Consider the following 21950-nt stretch of genomic DNA (forward strand, 5'->3'; position numbering starts at 1 on the left):
AGGCTCTGGGAGAAATGCTCTACACACGTCTCTGTAATGAACTTAAATGAACACCCAGGCTCATTGTCTTATTCAATATACATAAGGCGAGTGACAGTGCTCTTGTTAGGCTCTTCAAACTATATAAGGAGCTTGTCCTTGTCAGGACTAAAAAAACGGAAAAAAAAACATGAGCCTGTAATGTTCTATGATCCTTTGATTGATGACTAATCTAACTGACCAGTAAGCTGTACTTCTAGCTTCATCTTAAATATTAAGTTATTCTTGTCCATTATGCAGTGGTTTAAATCCTCTCGAAAAGGGGGAGTGGACCACACTACCTGGCAAGACTGGTTGATGGGATTGGAAATTTGATCAGTTAGAAAGGCGTACTTCTGACTGGAGAAGAAACTCTCTTAATAGAATATTGAGACTGACTGGTGTCGTTGCTATATTCCTAAAGTCCCCTTTTCAGGAAGAATTTTATTTATAAGCAGAAAAAACACTGGGTAAAAACTTTAATATATGTGCATAACTGCGGTGGTGGTGCTGTGGTAGCATTGTCACCTCACAATAAGATGCTGTCCGGTTCAATTCTCAGCTAGAGTGGCATGAATGGGCGTACCTTCGTTGAAGGTTGTGCGTCAGGGCCGGCAATTCGGCATGTAAAAATCTACTGTCAATCATTAGCAGACTGGAGTTCCGCTGTGGCGACCCCTAACCGGGAAAAGCCGAAAGACACAACAACAACAACCAGGGTTAAAAAAAAAAATGTCCTTAACAGTGCCCACTTATCCATTATGCATAAAGAGATTATTTGCATTTTTTATTTTTATTTTTATTTTATTTTTGGTCTACTTCATCATTGTTGCTGATGGAGTCAAGGAAGAAAATGTCCAGGTTTGTTGCAACTTCACTAACCAGAGATCATTGTAATGCCTATCCATGCTTTCACTTCTGAGAGGGATGCTTCTTCAGATTACCAGACATGAAAACATACAATTACAAACGTCAAGAAAAAGCAAACTATTAACATAATCAGTTACAGAGTTTAAAGAATGGGGTGGGGTTTTGTTGCTTTTTTATTTCACTCTGGTCTAGGGGAAAGAATTGATCAAGGTCTCTGCAGAATCTGTTTATATCTGCTGAAGACTGTCTGCATGACTATCTCTCTGCCTGTTCTGCTTCTATAGGGTTGTTTTATTGTGTTTACTGCCTTCCTGGAAATGGCAAATAAGAATCACTTCAAGTGTGCATGGCCCACTATTATGTGGCTATTTATGTTTATTTTACACTTGTTTCCCGAGGTAGTGCACTGATCAATACTGACCAATTTCAGACTCAGCCTGGGTGAAATACAAAACATTTCGCAAACAAAACATCCAGAAATGTAAATAATACAGCAGTTCAGAATAATTACATAGAAAAAAATGTGTATATACATTCTACAGAAAAAGCACAGTGCAATATACAATCATGCAGATTGTAATATACAATATATGCATTAGTTTTTAATGTGGGTCAGTCTTCAGTGAATCCTGACAGAGAAGAGACATGGAAAGGAAAAAGGTTATGCCCTGTGTTGAACCAGAAGCATTTGACATTGAATAAGTGGTTTTTGGGTTGCATTCTGAATTTGGAATTGGTGTTGATTTCCTTAATGTCAATGGGGACACCATGCCAAAAAGTTGGTACCTGAGAGAGGAGAAAGCATGTGCAGTGCTGTGGAGTTTAGTTCTAGTGGTAATGAGAGTTGGTGTGACTTGTGAATAGTGCATCAGGTTGCATAAGGAGTTTTTTTTTTCCATGAAGTCTAGCTGCAAGTGGAGTAAATGTGTGGACATACAGTAGTTTGTAGAGTTGGGATCCTAAAAGTAGGTTAGATCTTATATAATATTATAATATTACTTCCTTCTGAAGTTATACACCATGATCATGGAGTAGTTACATTCTGCATTTTTAGATCTTTTATGTTGTATGACCTGTGGTGGGTTTAAGTTGTCCTACCTTGCGGCAAATCTCTGCTTAATGAGCATGACAGTGACCAGTCAAAATAAACAGAAGAACTAGGTGACAGGTGTCCTCTGAGAGGTATTCCTGTGACAGTAAATCCCCATGTACAATGGTGACAACTTTCTGTCTAGTGGGCGCTTCTATAACCATACTGCACCTTGCCTTTAAATGGGGTTTGGAGATAATGCTCCAATTAATAACAAACAACACTGTTATGAAAGTTCACTTTACCACTGTCCGACTATTACAAAATACTACAGGGCTACACTTTGTTCACCTAAACTCTCATTCTGATCTCGCTTTGAATCATTTTTTTCATATTGTTGTATTACTTGTATCACGATTATACTATGTTTGTAAGTTGACTATTCATAAGTACCTTGTCAACTGCTTTTGTTTTTTCAGTACTGTATGCTCAGTAATTGTTTTTTCCCTCACTACAGTATGCTCAAACATTTCATTACACTAAGTATGCATAGATGGATGGTACTTTCTGTCTGTATCATGTGGTGCTTTTCTCCGCTGAAAAGCGGTTTTCCACTCAGCTGACCAGTCAACAAAAACAAAACATAAATGAATAAATATGTTTACAAATATATTCACACTTGGGATCATATAGGAATCCCAAAGTCAGTCGAATAGCCCATGGAACTTGTCCCTGTGCCTAATAGATCTATAGGGTTTTGCCATGAATTCAGAAAATTAAATAGTCTAAATTTGACTTATATGCCATACTCTTAGTGAACAAACTGACTGAAAAATTGGGCAAGGCTAGGTTTCTGTACACTTTACGCATAACAACTGGCTATTGGAAAATTCCAACAGCCTTAGAAGCTAAGGGGAAAATGTCATTTTTCACACCTGATGGACTCTTCCATTATAGAATCCCACCTTTAGGTCCCTATGGAGAAAAAGCTCCTGGAGCATGATGGGGTGGGGATGAAACTACGGGCTGGTGGAGGACCTCGAGCTTTGGTATATGGGTGAGTCGGAGCAGAGGATCAGTTCAGAACCCAACCAGTAAGAATGAAGGCAAGATAGAACCCACATCGCCACAGTAGTCAGGAAATCCTTCTATGTGGCACACCGCATCACAAAAGGTTTTTCATCCAGGAAAAAAGAGGTCATTGTTCCCCTCTACTCGTCACTCATTAGACCCATTATAGAGTACAACGCCCCTGTTGGTATGTACCTCACAAGACATCTACAACAACTGGAAAGGCCGCAGAAATACCTCACAAAGAGGATTACCGGCCTCAAGCAGATGCCCTACGCAGACTGTCTCAAAAAACTGCAGCTTTACTCTGTCGCATATCGCCTACTCAGAGGCGATCTCTGTCTAACACACACAGCTATGTCAAACCCAGAGCTTTTGGACATGCTCCACTTAAAGAAATCCCAATCCCTACGAGCTACATGCTCTAGGGACCTAAACCTTGTCACCACAATAAACAGAACATGCTGGATGGATAGATTCCTGTCCCAGAGACTTCTCATACTCTAGAACAAACTACCTATCTATATCAAACAAAGCTCCTCATTAGCACTCTTCACGAAAAATCTTGATGATTGGATGGGAGATAGGAAATTCACCCCGGAGATCACTTCTGTGGCTCTGCTCGACAGTGGCACAGGGAAATAATTTTCTTGGGTGGTGAAAGCCAGGGTACCTTTTGGCTAGGCTTATATAGGCCCTAGGGCCAATAGCCTAGTACCTACCTATGAACCTATGAACATTCCAGAGGCTGATGGACAATATGTTTAGACCCCATATCAAATATTTAGCAGCCTACCTGAATGATATAGCAATAACTTTCTGAAGACTAGGAAAGCCATCTCCTTACATTTTCAGCTGTTTTAGATTCATTGCATCAAGCTGGATTGACTGCTGATCAAATTAAATGCAACTTAGGCAACAATATTTGGATATGAAATAGGCGGAGTGGTAGGGTGGTGAAATCATAGCTTGAGAAGGGAGAAGCAGTACAAAAGGGGACCATGCCAACAACTAATAAACAGATTATGACTTTTTTTATGCCTAGCTAGTTATTATCAGAAATATATTCAGAATTTGCCTACCACTGCTTGCTCCCAACTGACCTGACCAATATTAAAACTCCCCTGAAGGTTAAGTAAACAACTGAAGCAAAAGAGGCCTTTAGGCAGTTTAGATATGCCATGTTCAGAATCAAGCAAAATATTTTCAGACTTTTAAAAACAATTGCTAATGTGTCCAGATGCTTCCGAGGTTGGTGTAGATGCGGTCTTGTCTTAGGCTATAGATAGGTATAAGAGTCCGATCTGTTATATAAGAACAAATCTCAGTAATGCTGAGAGACATTATTCAGCTATAGAGAGAGAGAGATAGAGAGAGAGAATGCATTGCATTAAACTTACCCCTCAGTTTTTGGTACTATTATTTACTAGGTGAGGAATTTGTATTTGTCACTGAACATGTCCTTCTACAGTGGCTCTACCATCAGAATAACTGCAATTTAAAATTGCCCAGATGGGCTTTGAGCTTCTAGTCCAAGAACTTTAAAATTCATCAAATGTCCAGGCTGCAATCATTTAAATGTAGAAGGGCCACCTTGAGCCTAAGTCCCATACGTCCAAGATGAGGCTAGAACAGGATGTTTTACATGAGGTGGGAGGGGGGGGTCATGTGGCATAGTCACTGAGTCAGGGAAGAATTATTGCAGTAGGGGGTGTGTCAGAGAACCTGAAACAGGCAGACAAATCTCCATAGTTGCTAAGAGAAGGAACAGCTGCACTAAAGGTGTATCAGGGCCACTTCACATTGAAAAAGCAGATTCCTGACTTCTGTGTTAAGACAGGTTGTGAATCAATATCTTCAGTGCTATGTGTGAAGTTAGCCTGGAAGTTCATCATGAAATTCTAAGTTTGCAAGAAATCCTTGAGATTTAGGAAGCTGTTGTCTTGTAAAAGGAGAAACTAAGAAAAGTTACCCAGTCTGTATGGTAGGGACTGTCATTTAAGGCCTGTTAAAAGGAACAACTGATACTTATATGTATAATATATACTTATATATGTTTTCCGGACAACTTTAGAAGAGCTATTAAATCTGAGTATTGAGTAAGGGCCCTTGAGTTGTGAAAAGAAGCTATGTATAGACTGGTATTTCAGAAGAACTTGTGCAATTTTTTTTCTCCCCAATTTGGCAAGTAAGCAGTGTTTTTGTTTATCCCTTGTAAGTGAACTTAAACTGAAACCTACACACATACACATACACACACACACACAAAAGCAAACACACATATACACTTACACCACTACTTAAGTGACCAACAAAATTGATATTAGTGTACATTCTGACCCACAGATTGAGGAGATGTTAAATCCCAGAGTCTCCTAAAGAATTTCTGTGTTAACATTACTGAACAATTTTTGAAATGCTGGATCTCAGAAATAATCCAGGTGCCAAACTGTCTCTCTTACTGTACGTTATTCAGAATGAAGACGTATGTCGAATGCAGACACCAATACCTTCTGTGTAGATTGCCCTCACTATATATGGCTTTTTGCCATGTTCTCTTTTTCCTCCTACATCCTACATATATGCTACAAGCGAATATCCCAAATATAAGCTGCAGATGAACTGGTGATCCTCCAAATTGCTCACAGGTGTGCAGGCCATGTGTGTGTGTGTGTGTGTGTGTCTATATATATATATATATACACACACACACATATATATATATATATATATATATATATATATATATACATACCTCTCAACCTCTTAATGCAAAAAATCTGTACAAAGCTTGACAAAATGGGGGTACAAATAGGAACATATTTTAAATATTGCTTTTATCAACTTAGAAAGTTGCTAGAGTAACAGGATTTGTTTTAATATACAGTTTCTGATGGATTTGAAGTCTGAAACTAAAATGTATGTTATTATTTGGTGACTTCAGTCCTGAGATCATCCCAGTGCTTTGCCTGGAAAAAAGAGGAACAGGCCAAAAATATGAGCTGAAAATCTGTACAGTTCAGAGGTATGTCAGTATACACATGCACACATGAGTGTGTGTATGCTTGAGTCCTGTAATATACAAGCAGCCTATTCAAGATTAGCTTTTATGTTTTGTGCCACTGAATACAGGAACAGGGTCTGAGTCCCCCCAACCAATAGCAAGAAAATGCAGATAACTAGAGAATGAATAACAGAATGAATGATAGCAAGCTAAGCTCAGTTACAAACAGCTACCTGATTTAAGGATGATTGTTTTTTAAACACTTATTAAATCGTTAATTACATACATAGCAAAGATGTTGAGAATGAAACTGTTTTCAGACACAGGGGCTAGTGTTTAATAAAATATTACTTGACAAGCTCGTGCTATCTGAACTTCTATCAAAGCTGACTTGTATCACAATGTCTCTCTGAGGTGACAGCCTCCTCTAGCAGTTTAAAGAGAGCCTGTAAATGTCTGCTTACCTCTCACCAGTGAGCTACTGTTAGCTCAAGGTAGGAGACAAAAGTGGCTATCTCGGGTGCGAGTTCAACTTTGTAAACATAGCCTGGGCTTAAGGGTTCAGTGCATGTAAAACCATGGTACAGCAATGTGCTCATCTACCAAGGAAGCAGTTTCATCTACTCCTCCTACATCTAGTTTGCCAAAGAGCAAGTGCTGGACAGTTACATCTTTGGTTTTATTCAATGCTGTCTGAAAACAACAACCAGGTTGTTGATTTCTCTTTAAGGGTGATTCAGCTTCTTACAAAGCTTCAGAGGCTGTGGACTTGAACGCAGCCTTGGTTCTAGGTCTGCCCTTATGCTTCTCTATACTTAGTCATTTCTGGCTTCTGTTTTGTATGACACAAACAGGTTTCTAACAGTGCTCTACACTAAAAAACATCTGATATCATGTGGCGGCATGTGGTGAGGTAGACTTCAAGCTTCTCTTGATGGGCCAACACATTTGAAAAACTGATGCTCATAGCTTATGGTGATGTTCCCCAGATCCAAGCAGATGACAAATCTGTTGTGCTGGTTATTTTAATTCAACATCTGCTGAAACACTTAAAATATGTGCACTTTTAGCAAGTGGTTAGAAAGAAGTAGAAATTCTGGAACCCGATATATGCATCCCTTTATCTCTGGAGTAAGGGCAACCCACAGTGAGCTAAAGCAGATGTGAAGTGTCCAAGTGCAGGAATATGACATCAAGAAATTGCTGCAGAGCACACCTGGAAGATATACTCAAGTGTCTACCTACTGCATAGAGCCCTTTAAAGTCAGGTAATGGGTTTTTAGAATTTCAGTACTTTAGCTTAAGTGAATAATGGTATATGAATATCTTGAATATTTAAGGAAAACTCTCCTGACAGAAGGTTTGTACGTGTATGCAAGCATGTCTGCATATACAACTTTTAAACTTTACTAAAAAAGATGTGATTTAGTTTCAGGCCTTATGATAGGAACTGTTACATATAATGCATAGGCAGAGGCTCTAAGTCACCAAAGAAAAAAATATATGGCACAATAATTCGTACTTATGGAATGCAGCGATTTTTTTCAGTACAGATGACATCTGAAAAATGGTTTCTTCATCAGAACAAAGGCCTTCTCCCTAGAACAGAGAAAACAGAATTATAGCAGAGAGTATGAAGAACACAGAAGTAAAAATGGCAGGCAGAAATAATTATATGGCTGTTCTCTGAAAATACCTTTCTAAAAAACAAAAAAAAATTCTGATACTTTAACTATAGTTTAGAAAGTATACCAGGTATGAATTTCTGAATATGTAGATTTAGCTGCCATGCATAACAGCTACTTACTCCAAAAGTCATCAAAATCCTTTCATAACCAAAACTGTCAGGCTTCAAAGAACAAGAGCATATTAATGCAGACGTTATCTTTCAAGGTGCAGAGCTACTCAAACTGCTCGTCTACCTAATACTGTTTAGTACTTGGCAGATCAATGCATGGTTATGGCCCCAAGACAGCACAGCAATAACAAAACAGTGTGTGGCGCCCATACAGGTGGAAGCCCTGTTCCTTGCTCAGAACTCAGGTTACCTGCAATGCTCACATACAGCTGTAATGATGCTTCCGTAAACTCTCCTGTTCAGAGATTTAAGTTTTAATTTACCTTCAGTTACTGATCTGCAAAAGTGAAAAATAGATCTATTGATTAGAATCAGTTGCTACTCATGACTCAGGTAATGTCTAACCGATGAAAATAAATTTTGCATTAATAATTTAAGACACTGTTCTTTCTACATTGTTGGACTGCTGCAGATACTTCCTTTTACTTACATTTTACATTGGAAATTGAAGAAATTGCTCTATCTGCATAGTTCAAGTACTATAAACCCTTTATCTGTCTTTACTGAGGGGATAAGATTCTCAAATCTTGCATATTTACATTTTTTTCCAGGCAGAGCAAAATATTCTTCTGTTTAAATATTATGGATTCCTCCTCAATCTAAACAACATGCAAATGTCAAATGTTTCTCATTGCAGAGTGTTCTTCAATCACTTTAATCTGGCACTGGGAGTCATACCTAAGCTGCATTCTATAGAGTATATAGCTATACAGGAGTCAGCTATGAGCATATGGATAGTGAATCATAGTGCTATAATATGCTGTGGTGCAGTGAGCAGAAGTGCACCACAGAAAATATACACAAACAATAATGGCATGCAAATGAGTGGGCAAGGAAATGAAGCCATAATGGCATACAAATATACACAGGGTAAACATAATCTTGATTATAGCTGTAAAGGGTGGTGGGGGTTTGGGTAAGTGCATGGCAAAGTGTGCCAAACTATAAAACGGCAACGTACACAAAATATATAGAGCAAAGTCAGGAAACATGTCTAGCATTATACCAGCAGTGGCACAGCAACATTTAGTAGCTGCTAAAGATGCCAATTCTCACCAGTGTATTCAAAGAGGCACCTGAGGCTAACAAACATGTTACCAGCAGTGGGGAATATTCCATAGCTTTACTTACCAGGGGCCTCTCCTGTGGCGTACACTGATAAAACCCTGACTAGGGCCCAGCTGACCTGGGTTCGATTAGCTGCTCAGTTGTCAGATGGAACAGGAGGTAGGGATGGGAGTGGAATGGATGGTACTCTTCAATGACACTCCCTAAGGGGAAGAGTGGTCAAAAGAGGGGAGTTGCCTTTGGACATAGTCGATGAGTGTGTGTGGGGGGTGCAGGGAAAAGTGGAAAGGGCATGTTGAAAAAGAACTCTTCCAGATGGAAAAACAGACAGCCAAGCCCCTTCAATGCCCTTAGGATCCATGACCAGCCCCAGCATATACCAGAGTAGTCAGGGGGATAGAAGGACAGCTGGTAGACCTGGCATGGATGTGGGGCACTGGGGGCCAGGTTGGTATCAAGAGGTCCAAGGAGACAAAAAAAAACTTTACTTACCAGAAGGTTACTGATTGTTTCTATTTCATTGTACTTGGTTGTTATGTACTGTACACAAACAAAATCTGAGGACTGTGCTATCTATTTATTGCTGTTAGATCAAGACGTGTACAGCTGTTTCCACCATAGCTATAATACCCTTCAGAGATAGACAAGAGACATGTTAGTTATTTCTCAGGCCTTTGCCTCTACAATACTGAACCCATTTCTCTATACAATGTTTGCACACATGGACGAGCATAACTGGCTTCCATGTACATCAGGGAAGAGAGCCAACACAATGCATTGCTCTAATGACATTAACCAGCTCTCTAGTATTGGATGCCATATACTGCACACATGTAGCAGTAACATCTTCAGCAAAAAGCAGTTCAAGCTCTAGCTCTGGTGCAAGAAATGGCTTCCAGTAATCTAGAGGAAAAATAAGTCAACTGTATTCAAAGCTGATTAAAATGAAATGATGGAGGAGTATATCAATTCAAATTAAAAAAGGCTGTAAAAATGGGAGAAACTTTAAGAAGATATTCAGATGAGCTGATAAAACTGCAGAAATCAAAAGCTGAAATGAAGAAAAGGCTGGCCAAGTATGAGACTGCTCAAGAACAGACGTTTCAAAAAATGGTAGAATTAGAGGACAGAGCACATAGGACAAATCTGAAATATTCTGCTGTACCACAGAAACTAGAAGGAACAGACTGTATTCATTTCACAAAGGCACAAATAAGCAACTGGACTGCTATTTCACAAGCAAGAACTGTTAAATGAAAGGGCATGCAATGTGTATGCTTCAAATGTGGCCATGAGAAAGCAGCCAAAACCTTTATTAGTAAAGATTGAAACCTACCATCAGTAAGAGTTGATCCTGACAAAAGTGTGGCAAAAGGGCAAAGTATTTAAAGTTGGAGACAACACAGTGCTTGTGGAAAATGATTACTCACTGTACACCAGGGAGAACATTTATACCAGTAATCAGGGAATGTTGAGGTGCAGGTGTGAGATTCAAGCTGGTCTTCACAACATTTTTTTCCTGGAGTATTAAAGTCATTTTCTGATGGAGAACAAGCCAAGGAGGAAATACAAATGTTTGTCCAACAAAAAAATAAGCCAGCATGCAGAAGGGGGCTTTGTATCTCATTCTTCTGATAAAACACACACACAGACTTTACCAGTGAAGCATTTTCTACTGTTCCAAAGGAAAATGCTCGAGAGACAGACAAAAGCACAAGAGCTGACCAGAACAGTCAGTATCACCATGGAACTGAACCAGAATCTGGAGATGGAGATGGAGATGAACAGGAAGAAGACCAGCAACATGGAAATTAGTAAGCAAATGTGAGACTTCAAAGCATCAATCACATTTGTGAAATAAGACTGTATACGAATAACTGGGAAGAACGGACTTTTGCTAACTTTGTTAAACTTGTTTGGAACTGAAAGGCACTTGCCACACTTCATGTCATGAAGGAGAAAGGTAACTGTAAGTAAAACAATATTTTTTTCTTAATAGTATTTCTATGAAACTTTTCACAATATGAAATGCATACTGTACAGTAAAGTATGTCTAGTTCTTCTTGTATGTGATAAAATTATTCAAATAAACAGATGCCTTTTTCATTCCTCTTCTCTTTCTCTCTTCATTTTTGGTATTAAGAAAATTTAGGCATTACAGTGCAAAAAGAAAAGAAATGATAGACAAAAGCATGTTTAAGTTAATAGGCTGCAATCTTGATTTGCTGAGGTGGGTTTAAAAGTACGCAGATCATAATATATGCTGATATGTTTTCTTACTTCTGCATAGGTGAATGTCTGGATTAAGACACTTGGCTTAGTTTAATAATACATTTTAAGTGGAAACAATTAAGTATGAGAACATCAAATATAATGAAACATTTTCCTTTAGCAATAAATGTTTCAGCTTGTCTTTCAGGGTTCTACACAAGACTTCATTTACTTTTTTTGTCTTATGTTTCCATGGAGGCAAGCTGATAATAGGAAAATAAAAGACAGAACACTGGTTTTGTTATAACTAAAAGTAAATGATTTCTGAAAGTATTCAGGTGCTTTCACACATGTGTGGGTGGGGGAATAAAGATAAAAAAGAACAGACACCAACTAGTGTAAACACAAGCATAGGCAATAACATGCTTATTAGCATGGATAACCTCAATTACAGGTTAACTACGGCCTGTATTAGCAGTTGTTAATTTGACACAAATGTTCCCATTAGGAGGGTTACATTTCATTACTTGAAGATGCACATAGTTATGTGTGTTCAAATTAAGTTAATAGGTTATGGAGAGTATTCTTGGGGGGGGGGGGGGTTGGTTTCCTGTTTGAGAGTTTTTATTAAAACAGAAAATCTTGTAAAATGTGACATAGGTTCCAATGCTTATGATAAGAAAAAAACTGTGTAAAGGGTTAACCTGCCAAACATTAATGGTTTCATGTATCACAAAAGCTGGAATTAGACATTTAGAAAAGCTGCCATGTATACTAGGTGGGAATAATGATGTCTTAGCAAAATTGTGACTCTTTCCATATTATCTTGGAATGTTAATAGTCTCATTGGTTTAGGTAAAAGAAAGAATACTTAATTATATAAAGAAATACAGAGTTTAAATAGCAATGCTACAAGGGACACATTTGGAAAGAAATGAACATGTGAATTTGATAAAGAAAGGATTTCAGTGTGGATATTCTGCAGAATATCAGGGACAAAAGTGAGAAGTACTTATATTAACTCCCAGTGGGCTCCAGTAGTGACGGAAGAGAAAAAAAAGATAACAACTGGCAAATTTGTAGCAGTAAGGGGCTACTGGCAAGGGATAAAGATTACACTGGTATGTATTTATATTCCACTTAAAGCTGATATTCTGGAACTTAAAACATTGGGAGAAATACTCAGTTTTCAGAAGGGAATATTATTTATAGGTGGGACTGGAATTTGATTTTCAACAATGAGGATGAATCTGGGGAGGGTAGAGGGGAAAATATAACAAAAGAGGGTAGATTTTCTGAAGACATTTATAAACATATTTGGTATGATGTGACTTCACTAGCAAGAACCCAAAACAGAATTTACATATTATTCCGCAAGGTACAATAACTGGGCTAGACTTGAGAAAAAATATATTTCACATGAAGATGTCCAATTAATAGAGTTGATACACATCCAATAACTATTTCAGATCAAACACCAATACTACTAAGATAAAAATGCAGGGTAATAAAGTGAAAATGAGACATTGGCACTTTCCTACCTACTCTGTTAAAAAGAGAGGACTTTAAGGAATGGGTAGTAGAAATTATTTATAAGTTATTACGGAAGATGGAAAATACTCCACAAATTATAGCTGAAGAGCGGGATAAGGTGAAAATGGAGTTTAAAAACAGGGTAAAAATAAAAGAAAAAAGAGATCTGGTTAAAAAAAGTAATAAGAATTATTTATACGAGCTGTCAAAGGTTAAAGTACTACAAAAGAAAGGGAATCTCACAAAACATGAGGGATTAGGAAAGGCAGCACTTTTTATGAGGCTAGGGCCATATTTTTTCTTTATATTCAAAAAAAAAGAGGGGGATGAAACCAGAAAGAAAATATAATGTCATGTTATGAGGATGTACATCAACTTATTGGAGTAAGACAGTTTTGCTGAAAAACAAAATAATGTAATTATGAGGGTTGTTATCATATTTTCTGAAATATTTTTGCCAAGATTTTCTTCCTTACTTTATACAATCTGTTGATGTTGGGATTCCACCAGAGTAGCTTGTTTTTTAGTCTGTCCTGGATTTATTCTGGGTAGATACAGCTGTCTCTATGCATCCATTAACATAACTGTACAGGGGGTTTTGTGAACAATTCTGCATAGGCAGTCATAATCTCATAGTTTGGAGAGTCAATACATTTATACTACTGAATTTTATAAAGAACATGTAGTTAAAAATTTTAGATATATTGATGATTTAATCTTTGTATGCAGGGGGGGCACAATAAAGTTGAAGCATTTATCAATAAGTTACATGAAAATGAAGAGGGGATAAGTTTTGATGGTTTACAGATTGGTGATGAAGTTCATTATTTGGATGTTGAAGCAAAGGGTAGGAAAAATTGTAAGTTAAGAACAAAAATACATAGAAAGGTTTTGGGAACAAATTTTATTTTACATGGTTCCAGTTGCCATCCCCCACATACTATAAAATCTATACCATATTCCTTAGAGAATTCCTTAGGGTGAAGAGGCTGTACAGTAACCGGGTAGATAAGGAAAAAGAAATGGAAGAAACTTTTTATAAATTTTGTGAGAGAGGATATTTGGGAGCAGAAGTGGAACAGGAATTGGAAAAAGCGATAAAGTGGAATCAGAGGAGTGGCAATAAAGAAAGGAAGGAAAATGAAGGAGAGCAAGAAAGTATTTATTTTACTTCCACATTTTCTGTTTTTTTCTGAAATAGTAAAAGAACAAGTCAAATACTCTTGGTTAAGATTAAAAGGGGAAGTTGATTCTTTACAAAATAAGAATATTAGCTTCTCCTATAGGAAAGGAAAAAGCATAAGAGATTTCTTAGTACATGGGAAGTTCAGAATGCCTCAAGTAGAGCTAGTTCTATCTCCAGAAATGTTAGGTACATTTCCTTGTGGAAAATGTAGTATATGTGAGTTCATAGTAAAAGAATTCACAGACATTAATGGAAAAAAGTTCCAAGTTAGAGGTATTTATGGGTGCAACACAGAGAAAATAATATATGGTTTAAAATGTCCTTGTAAAAAATTCTATGTTGGGGAAAGTAAAAGGCGGTTTTCATGTAGTCTTAAAGAACACATAAGAGATATAAGAAAAAGTAAATCAACTAGTCCAGTGGCAGTTAATTTCAAAGAATTTCATAATAGCAACCCGGAGGGGCTGCAAGCAATTATTCTGGAAAAAGTACAAATTAATGAATTAATGGTAGAGCAACATATAAAAAATATATTAAGAAAGACAGAAACAATGTTGATTTTAAAGTTTGATACTATGTGCCCTAGAGGCTTAAATCAAGAATGCACTTGGGAGTGTTTGGTATAATGCAATTTAGTAATTGGTAATTGATTAATTGTTTTTCTAATGAAGTAATTCATTTAATGTAAAGCATATAAAAAGCTTTGTTTTTTATTTGTGTGATTGTACTCTATTAAAAGCTGTTCACAGCCGAGGTGCTAGAGAGAGAATTTTCGTATATTTTTAATAAAAAAAGAACTATTTTTTCACTGGTTGGTTCTGTGTGGTATTCATTCAACTGTGAGCTGATTTTGGTGTGGTTTATGAAAGCCTTGAAATTATGTTAGGATGTCACTTCATAGTGGGAAGATTGCTTCAGAATAATTCCTAAATGCCCCAAGGTTAGCTGGGGTCTCATTTTTTATTATTTTAAAAGAGTTTTATTACTTCAAAAGAGATAGCTTTATGGTCTGACCTGACCAATGAAGACATTACAATGGGGGGTAGGGGATACAAAGTTCTCCAATGTTCATAAGAACCAGGTCAAGGATTTTAGCTCACATGGTGGGCATATGGATTAGCTGGTTCAGAGTGTTTGTGTTTACAAAGTCCAGGAATCTCAGGGACTCCATGTATGGGGTCATGTATTATTTCCAGTTTATAGTGAAGTAGTTAAAGGCACCCATGAATATGATGATGGGTTGAATGGGGAGTATCTCCAGTACATTTAAGTATGTATTACAGGCTTCCTGTGCCAGTGCAGGGAACCTATAGCTTGCAAGGATATGGTACAGTCATTTGGATGTGTAGAAGCTCAGTCATATTGTACTGTTTGACCAGCATTGAGGTATGTTTGTTGCTGATGAAAATTACGACACCTCCACATACTGTCCCTTCCTGTGTGGTATCTGATCTAAACACATGGAAGGCATTACAGCTCTGGACTGCTTTCTGCAGTTTTAACCCATATCTGAGTAAATGCACAGAAGTCTATATTCTTTAGGGTGAGGAAGGAGTGGAGCTTCTTGTTCAAACTTCTGCCATTGAGTAGTAAGACCTTTAGATTTTCTTGGGTTGGTTCTGCTGAGTTGGAAGGCAGACTGGTAATCCCTAAAAAAGGCACTATAGGGTAGACAAGATTGTAGCCATTACTTATAAGTTAAGAGGGTACAGGAGCAGAACATCCCTAGCAAAGCAGCATGGTCTGTCTACCTTATCCTCCCAGGTTGACAAACGTTATACCCCCATCGAATGACACCAAAAACTAAGTAAATTATTAAGTCCTCCTGTTCATGTTGTGGCATCGCCTTTGGAGAAGGTAGAATGCAGTGCAGTGCTAGGGTTATACTGATCTGAGATGCAAAGTTAAAGAGTTCCATCAAGTCTCTTGTCGTATAGTCCAGGGTGGTCTGTCTCAGGTCTCTTACACTCACTGAATGATGACGGAGTCATAGTGGTACTTGTGGTTCAGTGATCTGACTGCATTCATGCTCTGGCAGATCTTAGCCCCTGATATGCAATAATCATAACTGTCTTCTTACTCAGCTTGGTGGGTGGGGCACTTGTATGTCTCACAACCTGATATGCAAATTATCATAACTGTCTTCTTACTCAGCCTGGTGGGTGGGGCACTTGTATGTCTCACAACCTGATATGCAAATTTTCATAATTGTCTTCTTACTCAGCCTGGTGGGTGGGGCACTATTGAGTCTCACAACATAGTTTCCTATGAGCAAAATATTGGGTTATGAGATGGTACGCCTTATGGGTTTATAAGTTGAGATGACGTGAGATGTGGCATTTATGTGTCACTGTGGATGTTTTGATAGAGTGCTTTTGTGGTTGCTGAGGACACATACTCTTAAGTGCAATGTCTGGGAAACCTTTGAGGATTATGAAGATTACATTTAAGACCCTTAGCATCTGTGGGTCTATGCATCTGGTGCATACCATGTGTGGTGGGTTTAATATATGTCTTTCTGGCAACCTGTTTGGCATTGTAAGTGGCTGTATGTGAAAGTCTTGCCTCCAGTGATACTGTGTAACCACATCTCTCACATACCTATTAGTTTAAGAGTAAGGTGGTTTTCAGTACACATGAGACACCTGTTACATTGCCTCAGGACTCACATATCCACCAAACTAGCTGTAGAGACAGTAGGAACGTGCATATCCACCGTTACTGATAGTTATTATACAATCTAAAAAGGGATAGAGGCTGACTAGCTTTAGTAAGAATCAAGACCAAGACTAAGGCTAAACTTGGGGACTTCCAAGATGGTTGCACATTGAGTAACAGTTTAACCCAGTGTAGCATTCCCAGTGTGAAAACAGAAACTTAGCAGAAAAAGCCTGTGGACCTAGAGTAAATTTCAGTAAATGGCTAGTAAATGCACCGCCTGGATGCCAGTAAAAAAGAAATACAGAAGATCTGAAGGAAAATCAGCTAAAAAAGTGACGAAAAAACACTTACTGGGAAAAGTACTGCAGCTGTTCATCAAAAAGCAGTACAAGCTCAAGACATGACTTCCAGTAACCTAGAGGAAAGTATAAGGCAACCACACACACACCTGACTAAAATAAAGGAAACACTGAGAGAATATCAACTCAGACAATAAAAGTCTGGAAAAATGGAATAAACTTTAAACAGATATTCAGATAAGGTGATAAAACTGTAAAACTCAGAGGTCAAAATGAAGAACAGGCTGGCTGAGTATGAGACTGCACAAGAAGAGATGTTTAAAAAATAACAGAATTAGAGGACAGAGCATGTAGGGAAAACCTGACATTTTCTGCTGTACCTGAGAAGCTGGAAGGAACAGACTGTATTAATTTTATGAAAGCAAAAATAAGCAACTATACTGGTGTTCCACAATAGGAATTGTTAATTGAAAGGGCACATTGTGTGTAAGCTCCAAACCTGGCTATGAGAAAACAATCTAGACCTTTAATAGCAATGATGCACTCTTACCAGCAGAAGGAGTTGATTCTGACAAAACTGTGGCAGAAGGACAAAATACTAAAGCAGAGTGTTTGTGGAGAATGACTACACATTGTATACCAGGCAGAAGAGGAATCAATTTATCCCATTATTCAGGGAATGTCAAAAAGCAGGCATGAGATTCAAACTGATGTACTCAGCTTTCTTCAAAATATTTTTCCCTGGAGGAACAAACTCATTTTTGATGAAATACATGCTAAAGCTGAAAAACAAAAGTTTGTCCAACAAAAAGTGAGAAATGAAACAGAACATTCTGCTCCTTGTTCTTCTGTTAATAAAGACCACAGAGAGACTGTGCCAGTGAAATCCTTTCCAGTGTTTCAGCAGAAAATGCTTGAGAGAGGGAAAAAAGCACAACAGTTGACTAGAAGACTTGAGAGTATGTTGGAAATGAAGCAGAGACAGGGTTTGGGAGAAGGAGATGAACAGGAATAGAACAAGAACATCTGGAAATACTGGACTTTCTTGAACTTTGTTAAACTTGTAGGGAACTCTAAAGCATATGTCTACTTCATGTCATTAATGTTGGGAGAATAATATCAGTAACTTGGAATAATATCAGTAACTTGAAAATTGATAAATGTGGGATTACAAAGCAATAATTATATTTGCAAAACATGACAGAACAAGAAAATCTGTATTGGACTTTTTTAGACTTTGTTAAGCTTATAGGGTACTTTAAAGTATGTGACTTCTTCATGTCATATACTCAGGATAGGGAACAAGAGGGAGAAAGTTAACTGTAAGTAAACATTTTTTTTTCTTCATGGTACTATTTAAATAGTGCATGATTTTCTTTGCATGTTATAAAGTAAAGCTTTGCACTTATTTTTAAGTATAATGGGGATGCTAATGTAAATAAGTACCCTTGTTTTTTTTCTGTCTTCTCTCTTTCTTCTTGTTCAGTTTTAACAAATGTAGGCACTGCAATATATAAAAAAAAAAGATCAGGTTAAAAGAGCATGACAAAAGACAAATCAGTGTTTTTTTGTCATTCTTGCATAGGGGAATGACTGGGTTAAGACCATTAGCTGAATCTAGGAACAGGTTTTAAGAGAAAGCAAGTAAATGAAAAATAATACTAACTATTATAAGGCTTTTTTCTACTAAAAGTTTTGTGTCTGGTTATCGTGTCTCTATAAGACAATCATAAAGAGAAATGGCTTGGATAAAATGTTTTCTGAAAGCATTCAAGTGCTTTCCTAGCTGAGAGAGCTATAAAGCTAAGACAAAACCAGACTTAATAGAACCACAGTCTATATCATGTGTCTTGTGTGGATAACCTTTTTTTTTAGTGTAGCTGGAGTCTGTGTGTTTGTGTGTGTGTGTGTGTGTGTGTGTGTGTGTGTGTGTGTGTGTGTGTGTGTGTGTGTGTGTGTGTGTGTGGCTGTCAGTTTGGAACATTTGTTCCTATTAGGAGGGTAAAGCTTCAACATTTGAAGAAGTACATAGTTTTGTGTGTTATTAAGTTACTAAATTTTAGGGGGGTATTGTAGTTTGTATGCATTTTTGTTTGAGGATTTTCAATAAAACAAAAAGTTCTGTAAGATGTACATAGGCTCAAATGGAGATGACAAGAAACAACTGTATAAAAGATTAACCTGCCAAACTGTATGTGCATGTAACACAAACGCTGAAACTAGACATTTAACCAAAAAAAAATGTTGTATATAAAAGGAGGGGAATAATAATCTCTCAATGATATGTTTTCTACGATGTCTTTAAATGTTAATGGTCTCACAGATAAGAGAGTAGTGAACTATATTAAAAAATGTAGAGTGCAAATAGCTAGGCTACAGGAGACACACTTGGAAAGAAGTGAACATGTGAATTTGATAAAGGTTTTCAGGATGGTTATCCAGCAGAATGCCTGGAGCAAAGGAAGAGAGGAGTACTTTTATTAATTGCAAGAGGAGCTCCAATAGTAAATAGAATAGAATACAAAAAGACAATAATGGTAGATTTGTAGTGCTAAGGGGCTATTGGCAAGGGAGGAGTATAAAACTGGCATGTATTTATATTCTACCAAAAACTGCTGTAATGTAGCTTATGAAAATTCTGGGAGAAATAATCACCTTTCAGCAAGGAACATTACTTATAAGTGGGGAGTGGACTTGGATTTGCAGTAGTGAAGATGTGTCTGGGGGCCCAGAAGGGAAAATACAACAAAGGAGAGTAGATTTTTAAAGAAATTTATACAAATATTTGGCATAGAAGATGTGAATTCAGTACTAGGTGTTTGGAGTAAACTTACATATTATTCCTCAAGATACAAAAACTGGGCTAGGCTAGACATAATTTACATTTCACAGGAACATGTTCATTTAATTGAAGGTCTTGATATGCACCCAATAACTATTTCAAATCATGTACCAATAATAACTAAAATAAAACACAGGGTAATTAAATAAAAATGAGATAATGGCATTTTCCCACCTATTTGCTGAAAAGAGAGGAATTTAAGGAATGGGTAGTGGAAATTATTAAGGAGCTATTAGAGAAGACAAAAATTTCTTCTGGAAATATAGATAGGGAGTGGGATCAAATTAAAATGGAGTTTAAAAATAGGGTGGAAATAAAAGAAAGGGAGATATGGTTAAGAAGTTACCAAGAATTACTTGGTGGGACTGACAAATGTTAAAGTACTGCAAAATAGGGGGACTCTCACAGAACAAGAATAGGAGCAACAGTAAAATGCTAAACAGAAAATAAGGAATTATCTCGATAATATGCATGAGTTTTGAAAGATTGCTGCTAAGCAACTCTGTTTTTTGATAACTCTAGAGCACAAAACCATTTAGCACAACGACTCAGGCAACAGAAATTAGAAAGGGCTGTCACCAAGCTTAGGGAGCCTATAACAAGGAAGATAGCAAAGGATCCTGTAGAAGTATTAGAAATATTTAGGAAATTCTATGAAAGTCTGTATAAAGCAGAGAAATAAAGAAATCAAGAAAAGGTACAAATGGAAATGTTTATGGAAGAATTAAATATGCCAAGGTTAGAGGCAGAAGATGCACAATTACTAACAGGATAGGAGGAGATGAGATAAAATGGTGATGTTTAACCAATCCACAGGAACGGCCCCAGGAATAGATGGCATTCCTCTGGATGTTTGGAAGCTAGGTGGGAAGATCTGATAAAGCTCTGGAAGGTTTTGTTTAAAGGCATTTTAATAGGAGGAGACATTCCAATATCCTGTAAGAAGACAGTGGTAGCTGTAGTACATAAAGAAGGTAAAGATCTACCAGATCTAGCTTTATACACTCCCATTTCAATACTAAACAATGATTATAAAGTGTTTAGGTCTATAATGGCTAAAAGAATGGCAAAAGTGATGCAAAAATGGATAGATATGGATCAACGTGGTTTTGTGAAGGGGAGGCAAACATTTGAGAACATTAACAGAACACTGATGATCCACAGGGAAGCAGAATGTAAGAAAATATCACTATTGTTGGTGGGTCTTGATGCAGAGAAAGCATTTGACAGAGTAAGCTGGGACTTTATGAGCAGAGCAATGGAAGCATTTCCATTCCCTGATAAATTTATAAGGTTGATTAGAAGGATATATAAGGGATCTGAGGTAAAAATTTAAGTGGGTGGGGTCTTCTCTGATAACCTGTGCTTGAGCACTGGAACCAGGCAGGGGTGTCCTCTCTACCCTTTGTTATTTGCGTTACATTTAAAACCACAGGCAAAAAAAATAAGGGACTCAGAAATACAAGGATAGAATTGGCATGTTAATTAATAAAAGTTGGATTTATTTGCAGATGATATTATTTTGTACCTGGGAAATCGAGAAAAGGACAGTTCAGTGTTGTAGAACATTTTGAGACAGTTTCAAGTATTTTCGGGATATAAAATTGATGAAGATAAAACAAAGGCTATAGCCATAAATTATGTGCCCACACACAAATTACTTCAGCAATACCCACATTTATGGAGACGTGATAAGATGAAGTATTTAAGAGTATGAATTAAAAAGGCTTCTGTTATGGCAGCTAAGGATATGTGGGAAGAGACTAAACAAAAGATAATATAAAAAGTGAGAAAATGGAGATCCTTATTTGTGGATATGAATAGCAAGATACAAGCAGTGAAAATGTTTTTAGTCCCTTTAGTCTTGTAAATGGATCAGGCACACATTTATCAACCCGACGAGAAGTTGTAGACCAATGGTCTCCAACCTTTTTTCACCAAGGACCGATTTCAAGTAAGACAATTTTCCAAGGATCGGCACTCGATTGCACCCATAATAAAGCATAATAAAGTGCATAATAAATACAACTCACCATAATGAAAAATCAATGGGAGCCCTCAGCTGCTCTTTGCCCTCATCAAGCTGCTGTTTCTTTAACTTTTTTCTTCCTCTACAGATGCAGTTTTAAATGTTAGTATTAAAGAAAAAAAATTAAGAGTTGCACAACAGGAGATATAAAGTTCAAAAATTTGAAAAAACTAAGCAGATAATGGGGGTGGTTCACAGATGGGCACCAGCAACCCATGGAACTTGTGTGCTTTTTACAGTAAGTGAGGCCTATATTTATTTGGTTAATGG

General features: G+C 37.3%; 1 protein-coding gene across 3 annotated transcripts in view; it reads right to left on the minus strand.

Moving 5' to 3' along the window:
• LOC122802711 (cohesin subunit SA-2-like) overlaps window positions 1-21950 on the minus strand; it is a 1740876-nt gene that overhangs the window by 770548 nt on the left and 948378 nt on the right. For all 3 annotated transcript variants that reach the window (XM_044072465.1, XM_044072464.1, XM_044072463.1), the window contains one exon: window positions 7516-7592. In XM_044072465.1, the coding sequence (XP_043928400.1) occupies window positions 7516-7592 (77 nt within the window). The remainder of the gene's footprint in view (window positions 1-7515; window positions 7593-21950) is intronic.

Source organism: Protopterus annectens, chromosome 5.part0 (genome assembly GCF_019279795.1).
Source record: "Protopterus annectens isolate FY-2018-M chromosome 5.part0, PAN1.0, whole genome shotgun sequence".
NCBI lineage: Eukaryota > Metazoa > Chordata > Ceratodontiformes > Protopteridae > Protopterus > Protopterus annectens.